This window comes from Scyliorhinus canicula, chromosome 24 (assembly GCF_902713615.1).
Source record: "Scyliorhinus canicula chromosome 24, sScyCan1.1, whole genome shotgun sequence".
In the NCBI taxonomy this organism is placed as follows: Eukaryota; Metazoa; Chordata; class Chondrichthyes; order Carcharhiniformes; family Scyliorhinidae; genus Scyliorhinus; species Scyliorhinus canicula.
Window position 1 is genome coordinate 24,977,043 of NC_052169.1, and position 26,109 is coordinate 25,003,151.

Here is a 26,109-nt window from a genome sequence, read left to right on the forward strand (position 1 = left end):
GTGGGTTTCCTCTGGGTGCTCCGGTTTCCTCCCACAATCCAAAGATGAGCAGGTTGAGCACAGTGGCTAAATATCTGGCTTGTAATGCAGAACAAGAGCAGCAGCATGGTTCGATTCCCATACCAGCCTCCCCGAACAGGCGTTGGAATGTGGCGACTAAGGGCTTTTCACAGTAACTTAATTGAAGCCTACTTGTGACAATAAGCGATTATTATTATTATAGGTGGATTGGCGATGCAAAATTGCCCCTAAGTAACCAAAGATGTGCAGGTTAACTGGAGTCACGGGGATAGGGCAGGGGGAGTGGGCCTAGGTAGGGTGCTCTTTCAGTGGGTCACTGCAGACTGGATGGGCCGAATGGCCATCTTCTGCAATGTCAAGGATTGTATGATTCTATATTTTGGGGTAGTTGACAGGACTTCACGTGAATGTCTCCCGAGGAACACAGGACCTCCGAGTGTGGCGCACTCCTCAGGGTCGGCCTAGATTTTGTGCTCAAGTCTATCGAATTTAAGCCAAAACATTCTAACTCACACAAGAGAAAGCTACCAGTGAGCCGAGTTGGACAGCCAAGGTAGCTTTGTATCTGAATAAATACATTCTTCCCGTTTCAACGCACCTTGGCTCAGTTGGTGGTGAAGCCCCACCCAACTCTTGAGCCCAGTTTGAGACTGACAAGCAAAACAGGGGAGTACCAACTTATCATAAATGTTGTCTTTCAGATAGGATATAACCGAGGCTGTCTGTTCTCGATTCACTCGAGCCAAAATATGGATATAAAAGATCCCATGCCAACATTAACAGAGGAGCATTCAAACGGCCCGGCTAATGTCTTTCCTCAAACACAGACAAACGATTAACTTGTCGGGCACTGGAGGGATTTGCAAACTGATTCGGTTAAGAGCTGCGGCGGGGATTTCACATACCTTTGCTTGAAGCGGAACTTCACTGCTGTCGTGTGATTAATGATGAGGGCAGGTGCAGAGCCATCGTAATAGTCGATAAATGTGATCACTGTGGCATGATCAGCAACATTCACATCCACTATAACTCCGCCACACTGCCAAAAAAAATGCATCAGATCAACTATCAGCTCTACTCTTTATTAGAGTCTGAAACATATAATTGCAAAACAACATTGAAGATGTTGTGTCCTGATATGAGACCCCTTAAAACCGGATAGCACTAGAATAGTTCTGCATAAGTTAGTTTATTGAGAATTAGGACTAATCACAGCAAGTATACCCAGGAATCATTATTAACCATTAAACATGTAGTTTTAGGACACAGCAGTAACAAGCATTCAAACTCTTGTTAAAAGCAGTGGCCGCAATGCATGATGGGATTTAAGCTAGCTAATTTGCCCATGTTTTTAAGACAAACAGGACAGACAGAAATAGTGTGGTCAGCAATAACAGTCAGCTCAGTAAGCAGTTCTCATCAGTGGCCCCAACATCCTGTCTCAGACAATCCATGCTGTAAAGAGGAACCTACTTTAGCATCCTGCCCCTAGATGAACAATGAGGTGGGCAGGAACTGGCTTCGACAAGTAACATGGGAATGGCAGAAAAACAACTTTATAACGGATAACGGGTGGCAGGATGGGGTTAAACCATGAGTTAATCACAGTCATCATATTGCTAAAAGTAACCTTATTTGGTCACTATCAAATTGATAACTCCAAGGGTTGGATCAAGTCCAACTGGGGTGGGCTATTGATTTTTGGACAATTGTATAATTGGGGCGTCTGTACCAGTGTAAATCAGAGTGGTTTTGGCATTCATCCAAATCACTCTCCCACGTATTTGGACCAAGCTTGGAAAAATAAAGCCGTCTTAACCAGAGTTGATGTGTCTGCAGGTCTGTGTGTTCAGCTGAGCTGTAACGAAGTGGGAGGAACCCCACATAAAAGCCAGCTCAATAGTCCGTTCTTGGAAACGCTCCTACAAACATGCGCAATGTGTCTTTGGTTCCTTATGGCCAACATTAGTTGCTGCAGAGAGTTTATACAGTGAAATATGGTCATATTAAGACCATGAGAATGAAAAGCCATGTTTCTTTATCCATTTCGCGTAACTCCAGGTATGGAACAGAGGGAGACGTATGCGTGTGTGTAATGTGAAGTACCATCCGTTGCAATTTTCTTTCCCTTTATCTTCTGATTAAGAATTTTGGTCAAATTTTATTGTGTGTATTAATCCTGCTTTGCTGTAGATCAAAAGTTTTGCTCCCACTCCTCAGCTCAAAACAAGATGCATTTTTAAATTGATTTAGTTCTCAGGTGGTTTATATTTTCTGCCATCCTGCAACATTTATTGATCGTTACAATCCAAACAACCACTTCCTTTGGCCTTTGGAAATTGTTACCATGAAAGTAGTCTTTTAGATATTACAGGCAGCATGACGTCTCCAACGTCGCTGCCTCGCTGACAAAACACGGCTAGGCAAAATATGTGTCAATCTCTACATCTATAGCACTAATCTGCTGAGTGTTACATGAAGCGAGAGGATATGGCAATTTTAAAGTAATATCTGGGATATATTAACACATCAGCAGCAGCATATGAGAAAAAAGCACACCCGTACAGATGGCAGACATCTTAAGAATACACAATATGGTAAAATATGTCTCTTAAATGAGGCGCGGTAGCACATTGGTTAGCACTGTTGCTTCACAGAGTCAGGGTCCCAGGTTCGATTCCCACTGGGTCACTGTCTGTGCGGAGTCTGCATGTTCTCCCCGTGTCTGCGTGGGTTTCCTCCGGGTGCTCCGGTTTCCTCCCACAAGTCCCGAAAGACGTGCTTGTTGAGTGAATTGGACATTCTGAATTCTCCCTCTGTGTACCCGAACAGGCACCAGAAAATGGCAACTAGGGGCTTTTCACAGTAACTTATTTGCAGCGTTAATGTAAGCCTACTTGTGACACTAATAAAGATTTATTATTATTACCGGCTGGGTGAAGGCCAGGATGAGGCCTCACGGTAGCATGGTGGTTAGCATCAATGCTTCACAGCTCCAGGGTCCCAGGTTCGATTCCCGGCTGGGTCACTGTCTGTGTGGAGTCTGCAAGTCCTCCCCGTGTGTGCGTGGGTTTCCTCCGGGTGCTCCGGTTTCCTCCCACAGTCCAAAGATGTGCGGGTTAGGTGGATTGGCCATGCTAAATTGCCCGTAGTGTAAGGTTAATGGGGGGATTGTTGGGTATACGGGTTACGTGGGTTTAAGTGGGGTGATCATTGCTCGGCACAACATCGAGGGCCGAAGGGCCTGTTCTGTGCTGTACTGTTCTATGTTCTATGAGATCAGCCATGATCGAATGGCGGAGCAGACTCGATGGGCCAAATGGTCTAATTCTGCTGCTATATCTAATGAACTTATCAGCTCAAGCCTGAATGTTTTCAAGGTCTTGCCACAGAGAGATACGGACCTCTTCAGTGCCCGAGTTACAACTGGTAGAAGCAGTTGAAGGTGGTTAGGACACGACTCTGAGGAACTCCAACAGTGATGCACTTTGCAGGAGATTATTGCTCACCAACAACCGCAACATCTTCCTTCATGCTAGGTACCACTCCAACCAGTGGAGAGTTTGCCTGTCTGGCTAGGGTTCCTTGATACAACATTCGGCCAAATGTTGCCTTGATGTCAAGCACGGTCACTCTCACCTCACTTCTGGAATTCAGTTCCTTTGTCTATGCTTAGACCAAGGCTGTAATGAGGTCAGGAGCAGAGTGGCTTTGGCATAACCCAAACTGAGCATCAATAAGCAGTCATTGCTGTGTAAGTACCACTTGATAGTATTATCAACGACACCATCTGCCACTTTGCTGATGATTGAAAAAGACTGATGAAGTGGCAATTGGCCAGGTTGGATTTGTCCTGTTCTTGTGTACAGGATCTATCTGGGATATATTCCACATTGTCCGTCAGATGGCTGTGTTGTAGCTGAGCTGGAACAGTTTGGTCAATGGCTAATTTCAGGAGCACTAGCCTTCAGTACGACATTCAGGATGTGATCGCGGGCTTTTCTTCGACCACATCTGGAATACTGTGGACAGTATTGGACTCTGTATTTCAGGAAATATGCAAATATGCTGGAAACAGTTCACTAGATTAATACCTGTAATGGGAGGGACCTCTTACGAGGAAAGGTTGATCGGATTAGGCTTGTATCCGCTGAAGTTTAGCTGTGGGATTGTTTCTCGTCAATCACATGCTGCTTCCATTGTTTAGCAAGCATGTGACCTTGTGCTGTAGCTTTTGCGTCTACTTGGTGCTGTTCCTGGCATGCCATCCTGAACTGCTCATTGAGCGAAAGTTTGGTTCAATAGGAAATTTTTGTTTTTACATTTAGGGGATGTGGGCTTCACAGGTTAGGCCAGCATTTATTGACCATTCCTCTTTGTCCTCGAGAAGGTGGAGGTGAGTTGCCTCCTTGAACTACTACAGTTCATGTGGTGTAGGTACACCCACTGTGCTGTCAGGGAGTGAGTTCAGGATTTTGCCCCAGCAACAGCGAAGGAGCGGCGATATATTTCCAAGTCAGGATGGTGAGTGACTTGGAGGAGAACCTCGAGGTGGTGGGGTTCCCAGGCATCTGCTGTGCTTGTCTTTCGTGATGGTAGTGGTTGTGGGTTTGCAAGGTGCTCTCTGAGGAGTCTTGGTTGAGCTCCTGCAGTGTATCTCTAGATGGTACAGACGGCTGTCACTGTTCATCGGTGGTGGAAGAACTGAATGGGGTGCCAAACAGGGGCTGTTTAGCACACTGGGCTAAATCGCTGGCTTTGAAAGCAGACCAAGCAGGCCAGCAGCACGGTTCGATTCCCGTAACAGCCTCCCCGGACAGGCTCCGGAATGTGGCGACTAGGGGCTTTTCACAGTAACTTCATTTGAAGCCTACTCGTGACAATAAGCGATTTTCATTTCATTTTTTCATTTTTCAAACAAACGGGCTGCTTTCTCCTGGGTTGTGTCGAGCTTCTCAATATTCCATCACACTCCTAACTTGTGCCTTAGAGATGGTGAACAGGCTTTGGGGGCCAGAAGGTGAGTTATTCACCGTAGGATTCCGTGCCTTTGACCTGCTCTGTTAGCCACAGTATTTATAAGGCTGGTCCAGTGCAGTTTCTGGTCAATAGATTTTGAGAGTGGGGGATTCAGCAATGGAATGCCATTGAATGTCATGGGGTGATAGTTAGATTCACTCTTGTTGGAGATGGTCATGGCCTAGCACTTATTAGAACATAGAACAGTACAGCACAGAACAGGCCCTTCGGCCCTCAATGTTGTGCCGAGCCATGATCACCCTACTCAAACCCACGTATCCACCCTATACCCGTAACCCAACAACCCCCCCTTAACCTTACTTTTATTAGGACACTACGGGCAATTTAGCATGGCCAATCCACCTAACCCGCACATCTTTGGACTGTGGGAGGAAACCGGAGCACCCGGAGGAAACCCACGCACACAGGGGGAGGACGTGCAGACTCCACACAGACAGTGACCCAGCCGGGAATGTGGCGCGAATGTTACTTGCCACCCGTCAGCCTAAGCCTAGATATTGTTCAGGTCCTGCTGCATTTGGACATGAACTGCTGATGATAATGGGGAAGGATACACCAAGCCATGAGGTGACATGAGGATTGTAACATAACCATTCTGCTACTGTTACCAGCTGCAGCCAGATCTTTAATCTGCTGCCCCTAGACTTATAGAACATAGAACACTACAGCGCAGTACGAGCCCTTCGGCCCTCGATGTTGCGCCGACCTGTGAAACCATCCGAAGCCTATCTGACCTACACTATTCCATTTTCATCCATATGTCTATCCAGTGACCACTTAAATACCCTTAAAGTTGGCGAGTCTACGACTGTTGCAGGCAGGGCGTTCCACATCCCTACTACTCTCTGAGTAAAGAAACTGCCTCTGATATCTGTCCTATATCTATCACCCCTCAATTTAAAGCTATGTCCCCTCGTGTTGGTCATCACCATCCGAGGAAAAAGACTCTCACTGTCCACCCTCTGACTATCTTATATGTCTCTATTAAGTCACCTCTCAGCCTTCTCCTCTCTAACGAAAACAACCTCAATTCCCTGAGCCTTTCCTCGTCTGAAGATCTCTCTCCCCTCATGGCCCCTCCTATTTACATCCCCACCCCTAGCTCTCCGTCATCTCACTAAGTCTACCACCTGTTTGAATTTTGCTCCACCAGACAGGATATGTTCAAGTGGGAGAGGAGCGATGTCAAATTTCCTTCCAGCCTGTGGTAAGAACCATAGTTTCCAACATGCAGCTGAAGGACCAGAGGGCATACCGCCACTTGCATGTTCATGTTTTCCTCAAGCATCATTCAGATAAATGGAGAACAGCACCCTCCAACTGCCGTAAAAAATCATCTACCAATCTGCACCTTTCAATAAAGTAGAGGAAATGAGTTTTGAGTATTTCATCTGACATATAAATTGTCAGCTGGCTGGAAAAGGTGGACCAAAAAGACCATCCCACTCTTACACACTTCATGTGTTTTTACAAGTACCATTGCTCAGTACGACACCCTTAATGTAGTAACAAACTACAGGGCCATCAATATTCATGTACAAAATGAAAAAGTAAAATCGGAGTTATAATAAGCTCTGCCTTAGACACTATTAGCCTTGTAACCGAAATGAGCTGAACATGTCTTTGCCGAGTCTGGAGACCTAATACTGCGGCCTCTCCTCAATTCACCAATTTTACAAAGTTAGGCTGATGAAAATCTTGTTCTTTGAGTAACAGACTGAACACATTAATAAAAGTTAATTGTACAAATATGTTCTAGATGCAATTTGACCTGTGCCTGGATAGAGATAGATGAAAGGACAGGTATGAAAGGCAGATGGATGGATTTGATCAATAAGAAAGGGACAGGCCTGTTGAGCGAAATTACCCATCCTTGATCTGAAAAATGCCTAATTTCTCCCCTTTTGTGCCTCCGCTGCCCTCCTGGGAAGATAATGCACTCAACAGTAGAGCAGACAACAGTAGGCCCCCCCTCCGCATTTGGTTCCAAATGGACATCCAACCACCGGCATCGTCAAAGGAAATACAAACAAAACCAAGCGGGTGAACTTACCACATGGTCAAGGCTCAGCAATGTGCCATTGTCTTGCTTATTATAGAAGAAAGACTTTGATGACAGCTCAGAACCAACCACTCGGACATGAAGCTTGTTTGATGATGTTTCAGGCCAGAAAGGAAGACACTGAAATAAAATTAGAGAAATATTAGCGGTGGGCTCCTCAGACGACTAAACATGAGGAACTATAAGACCATAAGACATAGGAGCGGAAGTAAGGCCATTCGGCCCATCGAGTCCACTCCACCATTCAATCATGGTTGATTTCAACTCCATTTACCCGCTCTCTCCCCATAGCCCTTAATTCCTCGAGAAATCAAGAATTTATCAATTTCTGTCTAGTTACAAGTTACTTAATGGACACAAAGCTAAAGAAAAATGGAAATTATAATGATTGACAGAATTTCAGGTGCAACACAAGTAGTTTGATCCAATCAAAAGGAGATGAGATATTACAAATCTTTCATGTCAACATTATAAAATAGAAATAAAACATTGAAATCTTGTGCCACACTGTCAAAATACATGGTTTCCTTACAATTGAGAGCACACAAACCCGCTGGAAAAACCAAATATCCAACCCAAGAATTGAAATATTGCTAATAAACCTCATTCAATGACATGTACCAACTTCCACAATTATATTTGAATTATATATGAACATCTAAATCTACACTACAACAACCCTCCCTGTTATCGAAATTCCAAACTTGAAAATAGGCAGGCGCAAATGATTTTGAACTTCAACTCAAATTTGGATTTTATATTTTCTTTCAGTTACAAGATGAGGTCCTGCACATATGGTAACTTATTAGGAAAGGACCAAAGAGTTCAAACAGTGAAGAAACAGCTTAGCTGAGGGGTGCAATTATTAAAAATCGGATGCAACACTTCATTATAAGCTCCTTGTCCAATATTCACAAAATTATCCTAAACACGCTCAAAAAAGACGCCCTCATTAAGAACTCTGCGGGAGTATGTAGTATTCAAGAGGCCTGTTGGTTGGTTCAGGCATTTCCTTAAATGGAGAAAATCAAGGCCTGGATAGAGTGGACGTGGAGAGGATGTTTCCCCTGGTCGGAGAAACTAGAAGCAGAGGACACAGCCTCAGACTGAAGGGACGATCCTTTAAAACAGAGATGAGGAGGAATTTTGTCAGCCAGAGGGCGGTGAATCTGTGGAACTCATTGCCGCAGAAGGCTATGGATGGCCAAATTACTGAGTGCATTAGAATCATAGAATCCCCACAATACAGAAGGAGGCCATTCGGCCCATTAGATCTGTACCAACCCTCTGAAATGACAAGAGATAGGTAGGTTCTTGATTAATAAGGGGGTCAGGGGTTATGGGGAGAAGGTAGGAGAATTGGGATGAGAAACATTATCAGCCATGATTGAATGGCGGAGAAGACATGATGGGCTGAATGGCCTAATTCTGCTCCAATGGTCTTATGGCGATTGTTTTCCAGTAAAAAGGATGGGAAGGAGCATCCACAGTAACTTGTGAACAACCATTGTTTTATGTATAGAACAAAAAAAATCAAATTAATTACATTCAGAATCCAGTCAAGCTAACATTATTGGGGAAATTGACAAGTATTTGGCGTAGGTTCCACAGGAAAGGTTAGGCCTAGAACAGAATGAAGATGGTGGTGGAAATGAGTTCTCTGTAAAGACTCTGAGAAATGCTGTGCACTAGCAATATAGTACCCTGGACATTTCTATCTACGGTGTGCTTAATATTTGGATTTTTACCATCGATGCCTTTCTTTACATAGAACATTACAGCGCAGTACAGGCCCTTCGGCCCTCGATGTTGCGCCGTCCTGTGAAACCCCTCTAAAGCCCATCGACACTATTCCCTTATCGTCCATATGCCTATCCAATGACCATTCGAATGCGTTTAGTTTTGGCGAGTCCACTACTGTTGCAGGCAGGGCATTCCACACCCTTACTACTCTCTGAGTAAAGAATCTACCTCTGACATCTGTCCTATGTCTATCTCCCCTCAATTTAAAGCTATGTCCCCTCGTACTGGACATCACCATCCGAAGAAAAAGGCTCTCAATGTCCACCCTATCTAATCCTCTGATCATCTTGTATGCCTCAATTAAGTCACCTCTCAACCTTCTCTCTAACGAGAATAGCCTCAAGTCTTTCAGCCTTTCCTCATAAGATCTTCCCTCCATACCAGGCAACATCCTGGTATGTTTAGGGGCTGTTTAGCACAGGGCTAAATCGCTGGCTTTGAAAGCAGACCAAGGCAGGCCAGCAGCACGGTTCGATTCCCACAACAGCCTCCCCGAACAGGCGCCAGAATGTGGCGACTAGGGGCTTTTCACAGTAGCTTCATTTGAAGCCTACTTGTGACAATAAGCAATTTTCATTTTCATTTCCTTGAAAATCTCCTCTGTACCCTTTCCAATGGTTCCACATCCTTCCTATAATGTGGCGACCAGAACTGCACGCAATACTCCAAATGCAGTCGTACCAGAGTTTTGTACAACTGCAACATGACCTCATGGCTCCGAAACTCAATTCCTCTACCAATAAAAGCTAACACACCGTACGCCTTCTTAACAACCCTCTCAACCTGGGTGGCAACTTTCAGGGATCTATGGACATGGACACTGAGATCTCTCTGCTCGTCCACACTACCAAGAATCTTACCATTAGCCCAGTACTCTGTCTTCCTGTTATTCCTTCCAAAATGAATCACCTCACACTTTTCTGCATTAAACTCCATTTGCCACCTGTCAGCCCAGCTCTGCAGCTTATCTATGTCCCTCTGTAACTTGTAACATCCTTCTGCACTGTCCACAGCTCCACCGACTTTAGTGTCATCTGCAAATTTACTCACCCATCCTTCTACGCCGTCCTCCAGGTTATTTATAAAAATGACAAACAGCGGCCCCAAAACAGATCCTTGTGGCACACCGCTAGTAACTGGACACCAGTCAGAACATTTCCCATCACCCACCACCTTTTGTCTTCTATCAGCTAGCCAATTTCTGATCCAAACTGCTAAATCCCATGCCTCTGTCTTTTCTGCAATAGCCTACCGTGGGGAACTTTATCAAACGCTTTACTGAAATCCATATACACCACATCAACTGCTTTACCCTCATCCACCTGTTTGGTCACCTTCTCGAAGAACTCAATAAGGTTTGTAAGGCACGACCTAACCTTCACAAAACCATGTTGACTATCTCTAATCAAATTATTCCTTTCCAGATGATTATACATCCTATCTCTTATAAACCTTTCCAAGACTTTTCCCACAACAGAAGTAAGGCTCACTGGGCTATAGTTACCGGGGTTATCTCTACTCCCCTTCTTGAACAAGGGGACAACATTTGCTATCCTCCAGTCTTCTGGCACTATTCCTGTAGACAAAGATGACTTAAAGATCAAAGCCAAAGGCTCAGCAATCTTCTCCCTAGCTGCCCAGAGAATCCTAGGATAAATTCCATCCGGCCCAGGGGACTTATCTATTTTCACACTTTCCAGAATCGCTAACACCTCCTCCTTATGAACCTCAAGCCCTTCTAGTCTAGTAGCCTGTATCTCAGTATTCTCCTCGACAACTTTGTCTTTTTCCTGTGCGACTACAGATAGAAAATACTCATTTAGCACCTCTCCTATCTCCTCGGACTCCACGCAACCAGTTCCCACTACTGTCCTTGACTGGCCCTACTTTTAACCTGGTCATTCTTTTATTCCTGACATATCTATAGAAAGCTTTAGGGTTATCCTTGATCCTACCTGCCAAAGACTTCTCATGTCCTCGCCTGGCTCTTTAGAGCCTTCCTAGCTAACTTGTAACTCTCAAGCGCCCTAACTGAACCTTCACGTCTCATCTTTACATAAACCTCCTTCTTCCTCTTGACAAGTGTTTCAACTGCTTTAGTAAACCATGGTTCCCTCGCTCGACCACTTCCTCCCTGCCGAACAGGTACATACTTATCAATGACACGCAGTAGCTGTTCCTCGAACATGCTCCACATTTCCAATGTGATCATCCCCTGCAGTTTTCCTCTCCAGCTGATGCATCCTAAGTCTTGCAAGTCTTTCCTAATATAGTTAGCAGATGTCACCAACAATTGATTGAACCAGCAAATGGCATCGTGGAAGTTGTTCTAACATCAAATGTGGATGCATTAAAGATATCATCAATTCTTCTGCAGTAATTCAGCATACAATGGTGATGACAAACTCACAGGATCAAATGGCTATCTTCACAAGCCTACTTCGAAAGCAAAACCCAATACTATACCTCTGCTGTTGAAATATAAATCCATTTCCCATTGTCTATTTTTCCAGAGGGCTGATCTTCTCCAACTTCCAACTCATAGGAAGACTTATTAACCAACGTGTAGAATGGAGTTAGGGTGACAACCTTGGTCATGTTGAAACTGCTCATCTTAATGGTCACTCCAATCTGTGATTTCAAAAATAAATTAGTTTTCGACCCAATTACAGTAAAGATGAGCTACATCATATGCATCCAGCACACATGAACTAGAATTGAATTGAATTTGATTTATTATCACGTGCACCCATGTACAGTGAAATGTATTGTTCTGCATACAGTCCAGGCAGATTATTCCATACATTAAAAAAAACATTGGATAGACGACAAATACAATGCAAACACGTAGTCACAGGCATCGGGTGAGCACTCAGTTGAGAACATGTCTGAAAAGATCAGTTCAGTCCATGAGAGGGTCATTCAGGAGTCTGGTAACAATGGGGAAGAAGCTGTTTTTTTATTCTGTTCATACTTGTTCTCAGACTTTTGTACCTCCTGCCCAATGGAAGAAGTTGGAAGAGTGAGTAAGCCGGGTGGGAGGGGTCTTTGATTATGCTGCCCGCTTTCCCCAGGCAGCGGGAGGTGTAGGTAGAGTCAATGGATGGGCGGTGGGTTCATGTGATGGACTGGGCGGCGTTCAAAACTCTGTAGTTTCTTACGGTTTTACAATCCAATTCAAGAGCGGACTATACGGTCAATGGAAGAGTCCTGGGGAAAATTGATGTACAGAGACCTGGGAGTTCAGGTCCATTGTACCCTGAAGGTGGCAACACAGGTCGATAGAGTGGTCAAGAAGGCATGCAGCATGCCTGCCTTCATCGGACGGGGTATTGAGTACAAGAGTCGGCAGGTCATGTTACAGTTGTATAGGACTTTGGTTAGGCCACATTTGGAATACTGCGTGCAGTTCTGGTCGCCACAATACCAGAAGGATGTGGATGCTTTAGAGAGGGTGCAGAGAAGGTTCACCAGGATGTTGCCTGGTCTGGAGGGTGCTAGCAATGAAAAAAGGTCGAGTAGATTAGGATTGTTTTCGTTGGATAGACGGAGGTTGAGGGGGGACCTGATTGAGGTCTACAAAATTATGAGAGATATGGACAGGGTGGACAGCAACAAGTTTTTCCCAAGAGTGGGGGTGTCAGTTACAAGGGGTCACGATTTCAAGGTGAGAGGGGGAAAGTTTAAGGGAGATGTGCATGGAAAGTTTTTTACGCAGAGGGTGGTGGGTGCCTGGAACGCTTTACCAGCGGAGGTGGTAGAGGCGGGCACGGTGGCATCATTTAAGATGCATCTGGACAGGTATATGAACGGGCGGGAACAGAGGGAAGTAGACCTTGGAAAATAGGAGACATGTTTAGATAAAGGATCTGGATCGGCGCAGGGTGGGAGGGCCGAAGGGCCTGTTCCTCTGCTATAATTTTTCTTAGAGTCATGTTTCAGCGATACAAGCCCGAGTTAAATTGCACCTGGAGAACAGTGAACAGTTCTGCACACCACAGCTTTGGACGAATATATTGGCCTTGGAGGGAGTGCAGCATGAGCTTACCAGAATAATATCTGGACTCGACAGGTTAATGTACAAGTGAGATTACGCAAGCTACAGTCATATTCCCTAAAGTTTTTTTTTAGAATCATAGAATCCCAACAGTGCAGAAAGAGGCCTTTCAGCCCATTGTGTCTGCACCGACCCTCTGAAAGAGCACCCTACCGAGGCCCACGCCTCCACCCTAACCCCGTAACCCAGGAATCCCACCTGACCTTTTGGATACTAAGGGCAATTTATCATGGCCAATCCACCTAACCTGCACATCTTTGGACTGTGGGGGGAAACCGGAGCACCCGGAGGAAACCCACGCAGACACGGGGAGGATGTGCAGACTCCGGACAGGCAGTGACCCGAGTCTGGAATTGAACCCGGGTCCCTGGAGCTGTGAGGCAGCAATGCTAACCACCGTGCCTACCCCAAGTTTTAATCAACATTTTGAAGGTATTAAGGGAAACAGATGGGGTAGAGAAAGAGATCATTTAAAATATGAGATCTAATATTCCTGTAAACCAAAGGGATTGACGGATATACAGCAAATGCAAGTGTATCGAATTCAGGTCACAGTTCAACTGTGATTTCACTATGGCTGAACAAGCTCAAGGGAGGAAATTGCTCCTGCTCCCATATTCGGTGTTCCCCTTACGATTCAGAGTATCAGCTCTACAAATACACCAGGATGATAGTAATAACCTAAACAGCTACTAAGTATTTGGAGAAACAGCGCTGCTCAAGAGGTTGAAACACCATTCCAAAGCCTAGGTTTAAGCTGAGCCCTTTCTTTGTGCACTGGGGATCAAAGTATACGTACTGGAGGACATTAGTTGTGGGGCGGCATGACTGGTTGATGTGTGAAGCTGAAAAGCAATGTTATGGTGGTAGAAGTTCATTCTGCAGAGCTGGGGGAAACATACATTATGTACAATTGGCAGCACTTTGGGTAAAAAAGGATGGCTGCAAATTCAGTTCCAGGTACTAGGCCCGAAGATTTTCAATCTTTTGAGCATAAAATCAAGTAACTCATTTTGAATTGAAGTGTACTGATTATATTGCTGGATTAAACACTCCAGCAAAAGATACAGAGGAGAGACTTGGCTCTGAATTTATGCAGTAAATTTCAGACTAAAATTGTTCTCCTGTTCGGTGTCTGCCCCTCAGAAATATGCAAACTGCTCTTCAATTGAGAAAACTCACCAAATATTCCATATTCTTCGCAGGACACTTGACACAGCCATAACTCCCCACTGTGTCTAATGAGAAACCATTAGACCAGCTGCTGGTGGATACACACAACTGAATCTATAAGTCGGAAAGAAAATCAAAACGTATTTTTCAACACAATACTTCACGATCATCAATTTATATCTCAAAACATATCAGGTGTGTAGGCGCAATATGAGATCATGGTGGATTGACACACTACTTGGTCACCAATGGAACCCTGTTGAATTCAGCAATTATAGAGGGGCGTCCTTTAAAATATTAGTCAAAATGATTCTTTAAATTAATGAATTTGTAGAAATATAAGTTATAATTGTTTGAATACTGTCCATGGCTGTCTCAAATGTTTCAAATAATGCACTACAAGTTCTGATATGAAGGTACATTCAACAAGATTGAAACAATATCATAGCTGAGACCAGACGTGACGTATGGCGTTTGAACGTGGGACAAAAGTCATGGGATGCTTAATTAATTTGGGATAATTGATTAATGTCTAATTAACCAATCGCCAATCGACTGGCACTTTCCTGAAAGAATCGAGGGGGTCTCAGCTGAGAATTAGAACCAATGAAACTAAGCAAGGGGCTAAATCCAGATAAAGATTCCCTTAAGAATGTAATCCGTCAAACTGATATTTAAAATTATAGCCGTCAGAGAATAATAATTTCAACAAAAGGCCTTTGTTGAAATGACTTTTACTTTTGAAAATCTGAAGTCACTTGTATCTTGAAGTTTCTGCTTCTACTTGTTCAAGGACATTTCGAGAGACACAGGGAAAGCATTTTCCAGTAAATTTTGTGTGAATGCACCAAGATGTGTTTTTAAGAAATAAAATTATCTTGCATTCATTCAACCTGACTGACTTATCTATGAACGAGAGATAAGACGAATCTTTCTGACCGATCAAATCCTCACCAATTTCAGATACTTTAGCCCTTATTCTATATTTCCCAATTATGACCTGATGAGCAGTACAATGCAGTGGAATATGGGATGCTGACTGCAAATTATAAAGCCTCTAATCTCTGAACAGCCTGGACAGTGGTTAGCACTGCTGCCTCACGGCACTGAGGTCCTGGAATCGATCCTGGCCCCGGGTCACTGTCCGCGTGGAGTTTGCACATTCTCCCCGTGTCTGCGAGGGTCTCACCCCCACAGCCCAAAAAGATGTGCAGGTTCGGTGGATTGGCCACGCTAAAGTTGCCCTTTAATTGGAAAAAGGAAGAACTAGGTACACTAAATTGATTTTTTTAAATCTCTGAAGAGCTGGGTCCAGGGGATATTGGCAGCATTTGAAGGGAAGGAAGAATTGGAGGTTTTTGATGCTACGTTTATTTCATGAAAATAAGTAGCAATTGGTTGTAAAATCTGATTTGACTGTGCACTCTGAAACCACACAATTATACCCTGCAGCAGCAAATAAAACCCAGAAAACACAGGACACAATTCCACACTAACCAAACCATTCTCGCCATCGAGAACATCTCCAGGTTGACATATTTCCCTACGTTTGTTATGGGGAAAGGCATGTGGGTGGCCAATTCTGCGAAAAGAATTGGATTGGTATATTGGTCTTTAGGATAACAGAGCACAAAACTGACACTTCGATTAGGTGGCTAAATTACATCTAAAGACAGGGATCTCTTTACCCATCACAGCATCAAGCTGTCCCTATCGCACTTCTTCCCAGAAGTCTGTGTAGGCCACTCGGCATACATTCACATTTTCTTTCAGCTCCTGTGAAAAGATGTCCTCGTGCCCTACTATGCTTTCAAAGAACAAAGAAAAGTACAGCACAGGAACAGGTCCTTCAGCCCTCCAAGCCTGTGCCGACCATGCTGCCCGACTAAACTACAATCTTTTACACCTCCTGGGCTCATATCCCTCTATTCCCATCCTATTCATGTATGTGTCAAAATGCCTCTTAAATGTCACTATCGTCCCTGCTTCCACCACCACCTCCAGCAGCAAGTTCCAGGCACCCACTATCCTCTGTGTAAAAAATAAACTTCCCTCGCACATCTCCTCTAAACCTTGCCCTCACACCTTAAACCTATGGCCACTATGAATCGGCTCTTCCACCCCGGGAAAAAGCTTCTGACGATCCTCATAATTTTGTAGATTTTGTTTGAATTAGAATTTTAGACTTTTCTGGACTCTGTAATTTACCCAGCACCATGAGGTCCTCACTTAGTTCTCCCTTTTCCAGGCTGCAAAGCTCTAGATTTTCCAATGTTTAATCAGATTACTGATGCTTGTGACAAAGAAACACAGCAAATAGGAGCAGGAGGTGGTTAATTAATAGAAAGCAAAGAGTTGGGATAAATGGGTGTTTCTCTGGTTGGCAATCAGTAGCTAGTGGTGTCCCTCAGGGATCCGTGTTGGGCCCACAATTGTTCACAATTTACATTGATGATTTGGAGTTGGGGACCAAGGGCAATGTGTCCAAGTTTGCAGATGACACTAAGATGAGTGGTAAAGCGAAAAGTGCAGAGGATACTGGAAGTCTGCAGAGGGATTTGGATAGGTTAAGTGAATGGGCTCGGGTCTGGCAGATGGAATACAATGTTGACAAATGTGAGGTTATCCATTTTGGTAGGAATAACAGCAAACGGGATTATTATTTAAACGATAAAATATTAAAGCATGCCGCTGTTCAGAGAGACTTGGGTGTGCTAGTGCATGAGTCACAGAAGGTTGGTTTACAGGTGCAACAGGTGATTAAGAAGGCAAATGGAATTTTGTCCTTCATTGCTAGAGGGATGGAGTTTAAGACTAGGGAGGTTATGTTGCAATTGTATAAGGTGTTAGTGCGGCCACACCTGGAGTATTGTGTTCAGTTTTGGTCTCCTTACTTGAGAAAGGACGTACTGGCACTGGAGGGTGTGCAGAGGAGATTCACTAGGTTAATCCCAGAGCTGAAGGGGTTGGATTATGAGGAGAGGTTGAGTAGACTGGGACTGTACTCGTTGGAATTTAGAAGGATGAGGGGGGATCTTATAGAAACATTTAAAATTATGAAGGGAATAGATAGGATAGATGCGGGCAGGTTGTTTCCACTGGCGGGTGACAGCAGAACTAGGGGGCATAGCCTCAAAATAAGGGGAAGTAGATTTAGGACTGAGTTTAGGAGGAACTTCTTCACCCAAAGGGTTGTGAATCTATGGAATTCCTTGCCCAGTGAAGCAGTTGAGGCTCCTTCATTACATGTTTTTAAGGTAAAGATAGATAGTTTTTTGAAGAATAAAGGGATTAAGGGTTATGGTGTTCGGGCCGGAAAGTGGAGCTGAGTCCACAAAAGATCAGCCATGATCTAATTGAATGGCGGAGCAGGCTCGAGGGGCCAGATGGCCTACTCCTGCTCCTAGTTCTTATGTTCTTATGTTCTTATATGGCCCTTTGGGCCTGCTCCACCATTCATTGTCATCTTGGCTGATCATCCAATTCAGTAACTGCTCCCCTGCCTCCCCGTAACCTTTGATCCCTTTAGCTCCAAGGGCGATATCTAACTCCATCTTGAAAACATGCAATGTTTTGGCCCACACTGCTTTCCATGGTAGAGAATTCCACAGGCCAACCACTCTCTGGGTGAAGACATTTCTCCTCGTCTCAGTCCCTGATCTGCCTGAGGAACCTCTCGGGCTGGAATCAGTGCAGAAGGAGGCCATTCAGCCCATCGAGTCTGCACCGACCCTCAAAAGCCCACCCGACCAATCCCGTGCCCTATTTCTGCAACTCCACCCCAAGGGAAAATTTAGCATGGTCAACCCACCTAACCTGCACATCTTTGGACTGTGGGAGGAAACCGGAGCACCCGGAGGAAACCCACGCAGACATGGGGAGAACGTGCAGACTCCGCAGACAGTCACCCGAGGCCGGAATTGTACCTGGGTCCCTGGCTGTGAGGTGGCGGTGCTAACCAGTGTGCCACAGAGCTGCCCGAGGAATATTCTATCCATACGTAGCTGACCGAAAGCGTGCAGTGACCCGAGCATGAACTGCTCAAGCCTGTACCGCACCACGGTGGTTATATGTTTCAGCATTCTTCTCCCCTTAAGAGGAAAGCCTGTCACTAGTTTGGGCTGAAGGGCCACCAATGCTGTTACGGATAAGGGATCTTTAATGGGGCTGGGGGTGCAGAATGTGGAACAGCGTGCCACTGTAGTCATGGTTATACCAGCCAACCATTCAGAAATGTAATAAAAACAAACATTAATCCTATAGCTTCCAGGACTTGCACATCTAAACGCCATAATTCCAAAATCACAATGCATCCATCTCAAACATCAATGAATTGTAATAAGGCTGGTATGTTAATGTGTATTTTACTTGTGAATACAGAAAGAAAAACTGAACAGAAGAGATGCTTTATGGTGAAGCTGCCTCCTTCAGAAAGGTTCAACGGTTTAATTGACTTTAGCAAAACGTACCACCCCATTCACATTTTATCTTTGCAAATTGTGGATGACAGCTCGCTGTACCAATAAATGGAGTTCTCTCCTACCTACAGCCAACTGAAAGTATCCGAAAGGAATGATGCATACCTTATTCTTGCTGAAAATATTTTTCCGCTTGAAGGAAAACAGAACAACATCACGGAAGTCAGCTGGATGTTTCACGTGTACGTCTTCAGCGCGATACTGCAGGACTCGGGATGTTTTATTAATGATCCAGTATGGACTATAAATGGACAACAACAGGCGGCCACTAAGCTTCTGAACATGGACAAGCAAATCAATGCTCATGCGGTCCTTCGAGTCCGCAGTGAAGCACACCGGAAACATTTCAGCAAGCCCATCTTCGATTTTAATGTGGCCGCTCCAGTTCCTGCCTTGGTATTTCATGAGGACCAGCTCCATGATCTCCCCCTTCATTCTGGATTGCAGTATGTCTGCTGAGCATCCTTCCTTCAGTTGGTTAATTTCTGCAGTTGCCTGGATAAAATAAGACACCACTTACTGAAAGAGCAAAACTCGAGCGACTTTTAAAAGTATCAGCAGTTGCATTTTGGAAGAAAAGCGAGAGGCATTTGAAAGCTGGAGACAGAGAGATCCCCAGGTCGAGATCAAAGTGACTGACGAGCCTTACGTACACCATTTATTCTGCAGGCGGCAGGACAATAAACTTGTTTAAAAAGTGGCCAGGTTCCAGAGTTTCAGAAATTCAAGCATGGAGTACGCACAGAAACAAGTTGTTGCGCTTCAGCTTTATGTCTCACTGCTTGAGCCCCACCCAGACTTCTGTGATCAATTCTGGGCCCATACTTCAGGAAGGGTGCCAACATCTTGGAGGAGGTTTACCAGAGTGGCCCCAAGGAGAGGTGACATTCATTATGTGGAGACACAAGAGAAACTCGGAATCTTCTCCTCAGAGCACAGTAGCTCAGGCGGGGGGGAAGTTTTCAGGGTTTTGATGGGGGAATCATAAAATTTACAGTGAAGGAGGCCATTCGGCCCATCGAGTCTGCACCGGCCTTTGGAAAGAGCACCCTACCTAAACACACCCCCCCACACTATCCCCACACAGCAACCCTATCCCCGTAACCCCACCTCACCTGTTTTTTTGGACACTAAGGACAATTTAGCATAGCCAATACACCGAACCTGCACAACTTTGGACTAGGGGAGGAAACCGGGAAGCATAGCGATGGTGTGAACACGTGATGGAAAGCTCATCTCACGATCAAAGATAATCATAATCTTTATTTTTGTATGAATAGGCTCACATTAACACTGCAATGAAGTTACTGTGAAAAGCCCCTAGTCGCCACATTCCGGCACCTGTTCAGGTACACAGAGGGAGAATTCAGAATGTCCAATTCACCCAACAAGCACGTCTATCGGGACTTGTAGGAGGAAACCGGAACACCCGGAGGAAACCCACGCAGACACGGGGGGGGAGAACGTGCAGACTCCGCACAGACAGTGACCCAAGCCGGGAATCGAACCTGGGACCCTGGCGCTGTGAAGAAACAGTGCTATCCAATGTGCTAACGGTTGCAAACAGTCAGGTGCAAACTCAGACAGTTGTCAGGATGAAGGACAGAGGTGGTGGCGAGGAAGCAGAGTTCGTGGCGGTGACTGAAAACAATGTGTTCGATCTTCCTGATACTTCACTGGAATAAATTTCTGCTCATCTAGCACCAGATGCTGGGCAGGCAATCTGACAATTTAAGACAGTGGTGGGGGAGAGGTGGTGGTGAGCTACGGTTGTGGTGTCAGAAAGCACTTTGAAACGGATGCTATGCCATTAGATGGGCGTCACGATAGCACAGTAGGTAGCACTGTTGCTTCACTGCTCCTGGGTCTCAGGTTCGATTCTCGGTTGGGTCACTGTCTGTGTGGAGTCTGCACGTTCTCCCTGTGTCCGAGTGGGTTTCCTCCGGGTGCTCCAGTTTCCTCCCACAGGTCCCAAAAAACACGCTTATTAGGTGAATTGGACATTCTGAAATCTCCCTGTGTACCCGAGCAGGCGCCGGAGTGTGGCGACCCGGGGCTTTGCACAGTAACATCATTACAGTATTAATATAAGCCTACTTGTGACAATAATAAAGATTATTTATTATTAATTATTAGATGCTGTAGCGTATAGAGGGAGAATTCAGAATGTCCAATTCACCTAACAGCACATCACGTCTTTCAGGACTTGTGGAAGGAAACCGGAGCAGCCGGAGAACGTGCAGACTCTGCACAGATAGTGACCCAAGCCGGGAATCGAACCTGGGACCCTGGAGCTCTGAAGCAATAGTGCTACCCCACTGTGCTACCGTGCCGTCTATTGGCACATTCTCCCCGTCTGCGTGGGTGTCACTCCCACAACCCAAAAGACGTGCAGGGCAAGCGGATTGGCCGCGCTAAAATTGCCTCTTCATTGAAATTTGTTTATAAAGACTGTGCCTAAAAGCATGGAGCGGATGAGAATACATAATGCACCAGGATAATCACACAGAATGTCAACAGCTTTCTGACTGTGTCATTGTTAGTGCTTTGAGTAGGAAACCAGGCTGATGGGATTCTAACAGGGAATGGGTGAGCGGAAATAGCTGTGTTGGGGAGCATTGGGTAAGGAGCAGAGCAATTAGAGACGGAGTTAGGAGGTGATCAAGGCAGCATAACGCACTATTTCATTATAAGGCATCTGCACCATTTTCTAAAGTGTGGTCCAAACATGTCATTGTCATGAATGTGGGATGGAGGTATTACATCCAAAAGCTGTGAAAAAAAATCTATATTTGATGTCAGTGTTAGTTTTACTACTACTTTAAGCATATAAATAATAAAAGACACCTCGTTAGCTTCAAACAACCCAAGCCCATGGCAAAGCATAGATATTATTAGTTGCAATCATCCACTTCAGCACTCACCTCCAACATATAACGCAAGCTATAGGGTAGGAGATTCCTCATTGTGACAGTGGGGTGGAGGTGAATGATATATGCCGGATCCCACTCATCTTCACCAGGATTACTAATGAAGCTCAGTTCATCTGGAATAGCAATGGTGTTTATGATGAGGGGAAGGAAGCTCATCTCAGTTGAGGGACATTGCAGAGTGCATCGGATCTCTGTGCTCCTGTGCAGCTCTTCCTTCCAAGTAATATAGGTCGTGGACACTTTGAACTGGTCGTCCAGCTCACATGATGGTTTCAGGAACAATTGGCCTCTGAAATGGATAAAATGTATTCATGGTTTAGTACTTCACAAAATGCAGCAATACTGCTCCGACCTTAGCCTCCACCTAGTTGCCCTCATTTAAGTTTAAAATACTAGTCTTAGACCCACTCTTCTCCCTCTCAAACTGTATGTAAAATTCAATCATATTGTGGTAGTTACTACTGAGGAGTGTCTTTACTCTGAGTTTATTTGGGCAGCACAGTAGCATAGTGGTTAGCACATTTGCTTCACAGATCCAGGGTCCCAGGTTCGATTCCCGGCTAGTCACTGTCTGTGCGGAGTCTGCACGTTCTCCCTGTGTCTGTGTGGCTTTCCTCCGGGTGCTCCGGTTTCCTCCCACAGTCCAAAGATGTGCAGGTTAGGTGGATTGGCCATGCTAAATTGCCCTTAGTGTCCAAAACATACTAAGTGGGGGTTACTGGGATAGAGTAGATACGTGGGCTTCAGTAGGGTGCTCTTTGTAAGGGCCGTTGCAGACCCGATGGGCCAAATGGCCTCCTTCTGCAGTGTAAATTCTATGATAATAGAATAATAATATGATAATAGGGCCAGTTACGTCACTCGTGAAGTTGCATCTGGAGATCAGGAGAATGGACGCACACGTACAGAGACACACACACACATGCATGCAGAAACACACACGCACGCAGAGACGCACGCAGAGACACGCGCCGCACACAGACACGCGCCGCACGCAGAGACACGCGCCGCACGCAGAGACACGCGCCGCACGCAGAGACACGCGCCGCACGCAGAGACACGCGCCGCACGCAGAGACACGCGCCGCACGCAGAGACACGCGCCGCACGCAGAGACACGCGCCGCACGCAGAGACACGCGCCGCACGCAGACACGCGCCGCACGCAGAGACACGCGCCGCACGCAGAGACACGCGCCGCACGCAGAGACACGCGCCGCACGCAGAGACACGCGCCGCACGCAGAGACACGCGCCGCACGCAGAGACACGCGCCGCACGCAGAGACACACGCACGCAGGGACACGCGCCGCACGCAGGGACACGCGCCGCACGAACACAGACACGCGCCGCACGCAGAGACACGCGCCGCACGCAGAGACACGCGCCGCACGCAGAGACACGCGCCGCACGCAGAGACACGCGCCGCACGCAGAGACACGCGCCGCACGCAGAGACACGCGCCGCACGCAGAGACACGCGCCGCACGCAGAGACACGCGCCGCACGCAGAGACACGCGCCGCACGCAGAGACACGCGCCGCACGCAGAGACACGCGCCGCACGCAGACACGCGCCGCACGCAGAGACACGCGCCGCACGCAGAGACACGCGCCGCACGCAGAGACACGCGCCGCACGCAGAGACACGCGCGCACGCAGAGACACGCGCCGCACGCAGAGACACGCACACACAAACGCGCATGCAGACACGCGGCGCACGCAGAGACACACACGCAGAGACACACACGCAGAGACACACACGCAGACACACACACGCAGACACACACACGCAGACACACACACGCAGACACACACACGCAGACACACACACGCAGACACACACACGCAGACACACACACGCAGACACACACGCAGACACACACACGCAGACACACACACGCAGACACACACACGCAGACACACACACGCAGACACACACACACAGACACACACACACAGACACACACACAGACACACACACAGACACACAGACACACACAGACACACACAGACACACACAGACACACACACAGACACACAGACACAGACACACACACACACACAGACACACACACACACACAGACACACACACACACACACACACACACACAGACACAGACACACAGACACAGACACACACAGACACACACACAGAGACAGTCATGTGAGAGAACCTTTAAGAAATGGGTGTTTATGAATGGGTGTATATATAAATATCTGTAGTGAGAGTACCTTTGAGAAATGGGTGTTTATTACTTCAGTGGTGTTAGAGAGTGGGTGGAGCTGGGCTGTGTCAGCTTTTTACTTTTGTTTTAGGCTGTTTGCTGCAGGGTGTGTTTTAGGTTAGTTTTCAGAGCTGGATAGCTGCAGTCACAGTCAGAAGGGGTATTAGTCTCTCTCTCTGTAATCTAAAGACTGTAAATCGATCCTTTGGTGATTTAAAACTAATAGCTGCTCTCAGTAGTGACTTTAACCTGATGTGCTTCTGTTTAAAGGTTTTTTTTTTTAAATGTCTTCTGGCAGCAGGGTAGCATGGTGGTTAGCATAAATGCTTCACAGCTCCAGGGTCCCAGGTTCGATTCCCGGCTGGGTCACTGTCTGTGTGGAGTCTGCACGTCCTCCCCCTGTGTGCGTGGGTTTCCTCCGGGTGCTCCGGTTTCCTCCCACAGTCCAAAGATGTGCGGGTTAGGTGGATTGGCCATGCTAAATTGCCCGTAGTGTCCTAATAAAAGTAAGGTTAAGGGGTGGGGGTTGTTGGGTTACGGGTATAGGGTGGATACGTGGGTTTGAGTAGGGTGATCATGGCTCGTCACAACATTGAGGGCCGAAGGGCCTGTTCTGTGCTGTACTGTTCTATGTTCTATGTTAAAAAGACAGTTTACGGATTACTTAGTGTTGTAGTCTTCGGGGGTTGTATTTGAATTGATGGTTGCGAAGGTTTTCACTGTGTGTTTTAAAAATAAACATGAAATGAAAATCGCTTATTGTCACGTGTAGGCTTCAATAAAGTTGCTGTGAAAAGCCCCTAGTCACCACATTCCGACGCCTGTTCGGGGAGGCTGGTACGGGAATTGAACCGTGCTGCTGACCTGCCTTGGTCTGCTTTCAAAGACAGCGATTTAGCCCAGTGCTAAACAGCCCCCAGCTGTTGTGCTTAAAAAAATACTTTTTCCATTTCTGCTATACCACCCTGTAGAGTGGGCCGTGTGCTCCCCATACCACAATCTATTAAAAGCTGTGGGTCAGGTCAATTCCGTGATTCACTTTGGGGTTCTCTAAACACTGGCCCAATACAACACACACACACACACACACACACACACACAAATTTAGAAGGTTATGGGGTGTTCTGATCGAAGTATTCAACATATTAACTGGGGAAAACAGGGTTTATAAAGATAAAATACTTCCACTGGTTGGAGATTCTAAAACTCGGGGACATAATCAAAAAATTAGACTGAGTATAAACATTTTGATAATATATCATATATAAAGATTCAATTAACACTTTCAATATTTCTCTCTGGTCTTTTCACACAAGTAGATCAGCATTGTGCCCCACGTTGGAGGCAGGCATCAAATTCAGCAGAGGTGGTTTTAGACTGTGGCAGCCTTGGAGGTGGTTCGGGTGAGTGAGGGGGCTGAGAATTTGGCAGTACAGCATTGGTATTGTGGGGTTTCTGGAACGTCCTGAGAACGGAAGCACTCGGAGGTATGTTGGGGCGGCATTGGAGGGTTACTGGATTCTGACAGCCCAGCAGAGTGAGGAGAGAAGGAAGGAATGGGGAGCTGTGAGGGCCGGGAGGGGAAATCTTGATGAGATGTTTTGAACAATAGCAGCACGCGGTGCAGAGGAGCTGTCAAGTGAAAATCACTGCCCTCTCGCAGCTAAGCCTGTGTTCCTGCCTCATTCATAGAATCACCCTACAGAGCAGAAGGAGGCCATTTGGCCCATCAAATGAGCATTCCATCCATGTCGACCCACCCCACCCATAACCTAACCTGCACATCTCTGGACACGAAGGGGCAATTTAGCATGGCCAATCCACCTAACCTGCACATCTCTGGACTGTGGGAAGAAACCAGAGGAAACCCATGCAGTCACGTGGAGAACGTACAAACTGCACACATTCACAGCTATCGCATCTCCCCATTCCAGACAATCTGACCTGTAAGAATCTAAAGGCACATGGAATTCCTCTTCAGGATTAGCCACACCAATAGGCTGCAGTGACTGACTCTCTGGAGTAAACTTGAAGACGACAAAGGAGACGGAGAAGTGGTTCTTGATCTATAGGTGGAGAAAAGAAACACAAACAGAACATTTCTATCTTTGAAACAAACTTCATCTCAAACTATCTGCTTTTGCAACGATCAAAAACCTCAGCCACCCCACAAGCTTCAAGCAGCAAATACGATCAGCATTTGAACAATCGTTCACCTTTAACACCAAAGCCCCACAAATGTTTAGAAGTCGCAGTCCATCCACTAAATCACCATTCATAAACCATTTTCTGATCAAAATTAAAAGCACGATTATCTT

General features: G+C 46.0%; 1 protein-coding gene across 7 annotated transcripts in view; it reads right to left on the minus strand.

Annotated features, from left to right (window-relative positions):
• Positions 1–26,109, minus strand: part of vps13c (vacuolar protein sorting 13 homolog C) — a 368,173-nt gene that overhangs the window by 70,024 nt on the left and 272,040 nt on the right. For all 7 annotated transcript variants that reach the window (XR_005458698.1, XR_005458696.1, XR_005458697.1 and 4 more), the window contains 7 exons: positions 25,736–25,857; positions 21,559–21,856; positions 18,740–19,129; positions 14,166–14,270; positions 11,393–11,557; positions 7,115–7,243; positions 927–1,060 (listed from right to left, as the gene is read on the minus strand). Coding sequence is in view for 4 of the 7 variants with exons in the window: in XM_038784422.1 (XP_038640350.1) it covers positions 927–1,060; positions 7,115–7,243; positions 11,393–11,557; positions 14,166–14,270; positions 18,740–19,129; positions 21,559–21,856; positions 25,736–25,857 (1,343 nt within the window). In the remaining 3 variants the exon portion in view is untranslated. The remainder of the gene's footprint in view (positions 1–926; positions 1,061–7,114; positions 7,244–11,392; positions 11,558–14,165; positions 14,271–18,739; positions 19,130–21,558; positions 21,857–25,735; positions 25,858–26,109) is intronic.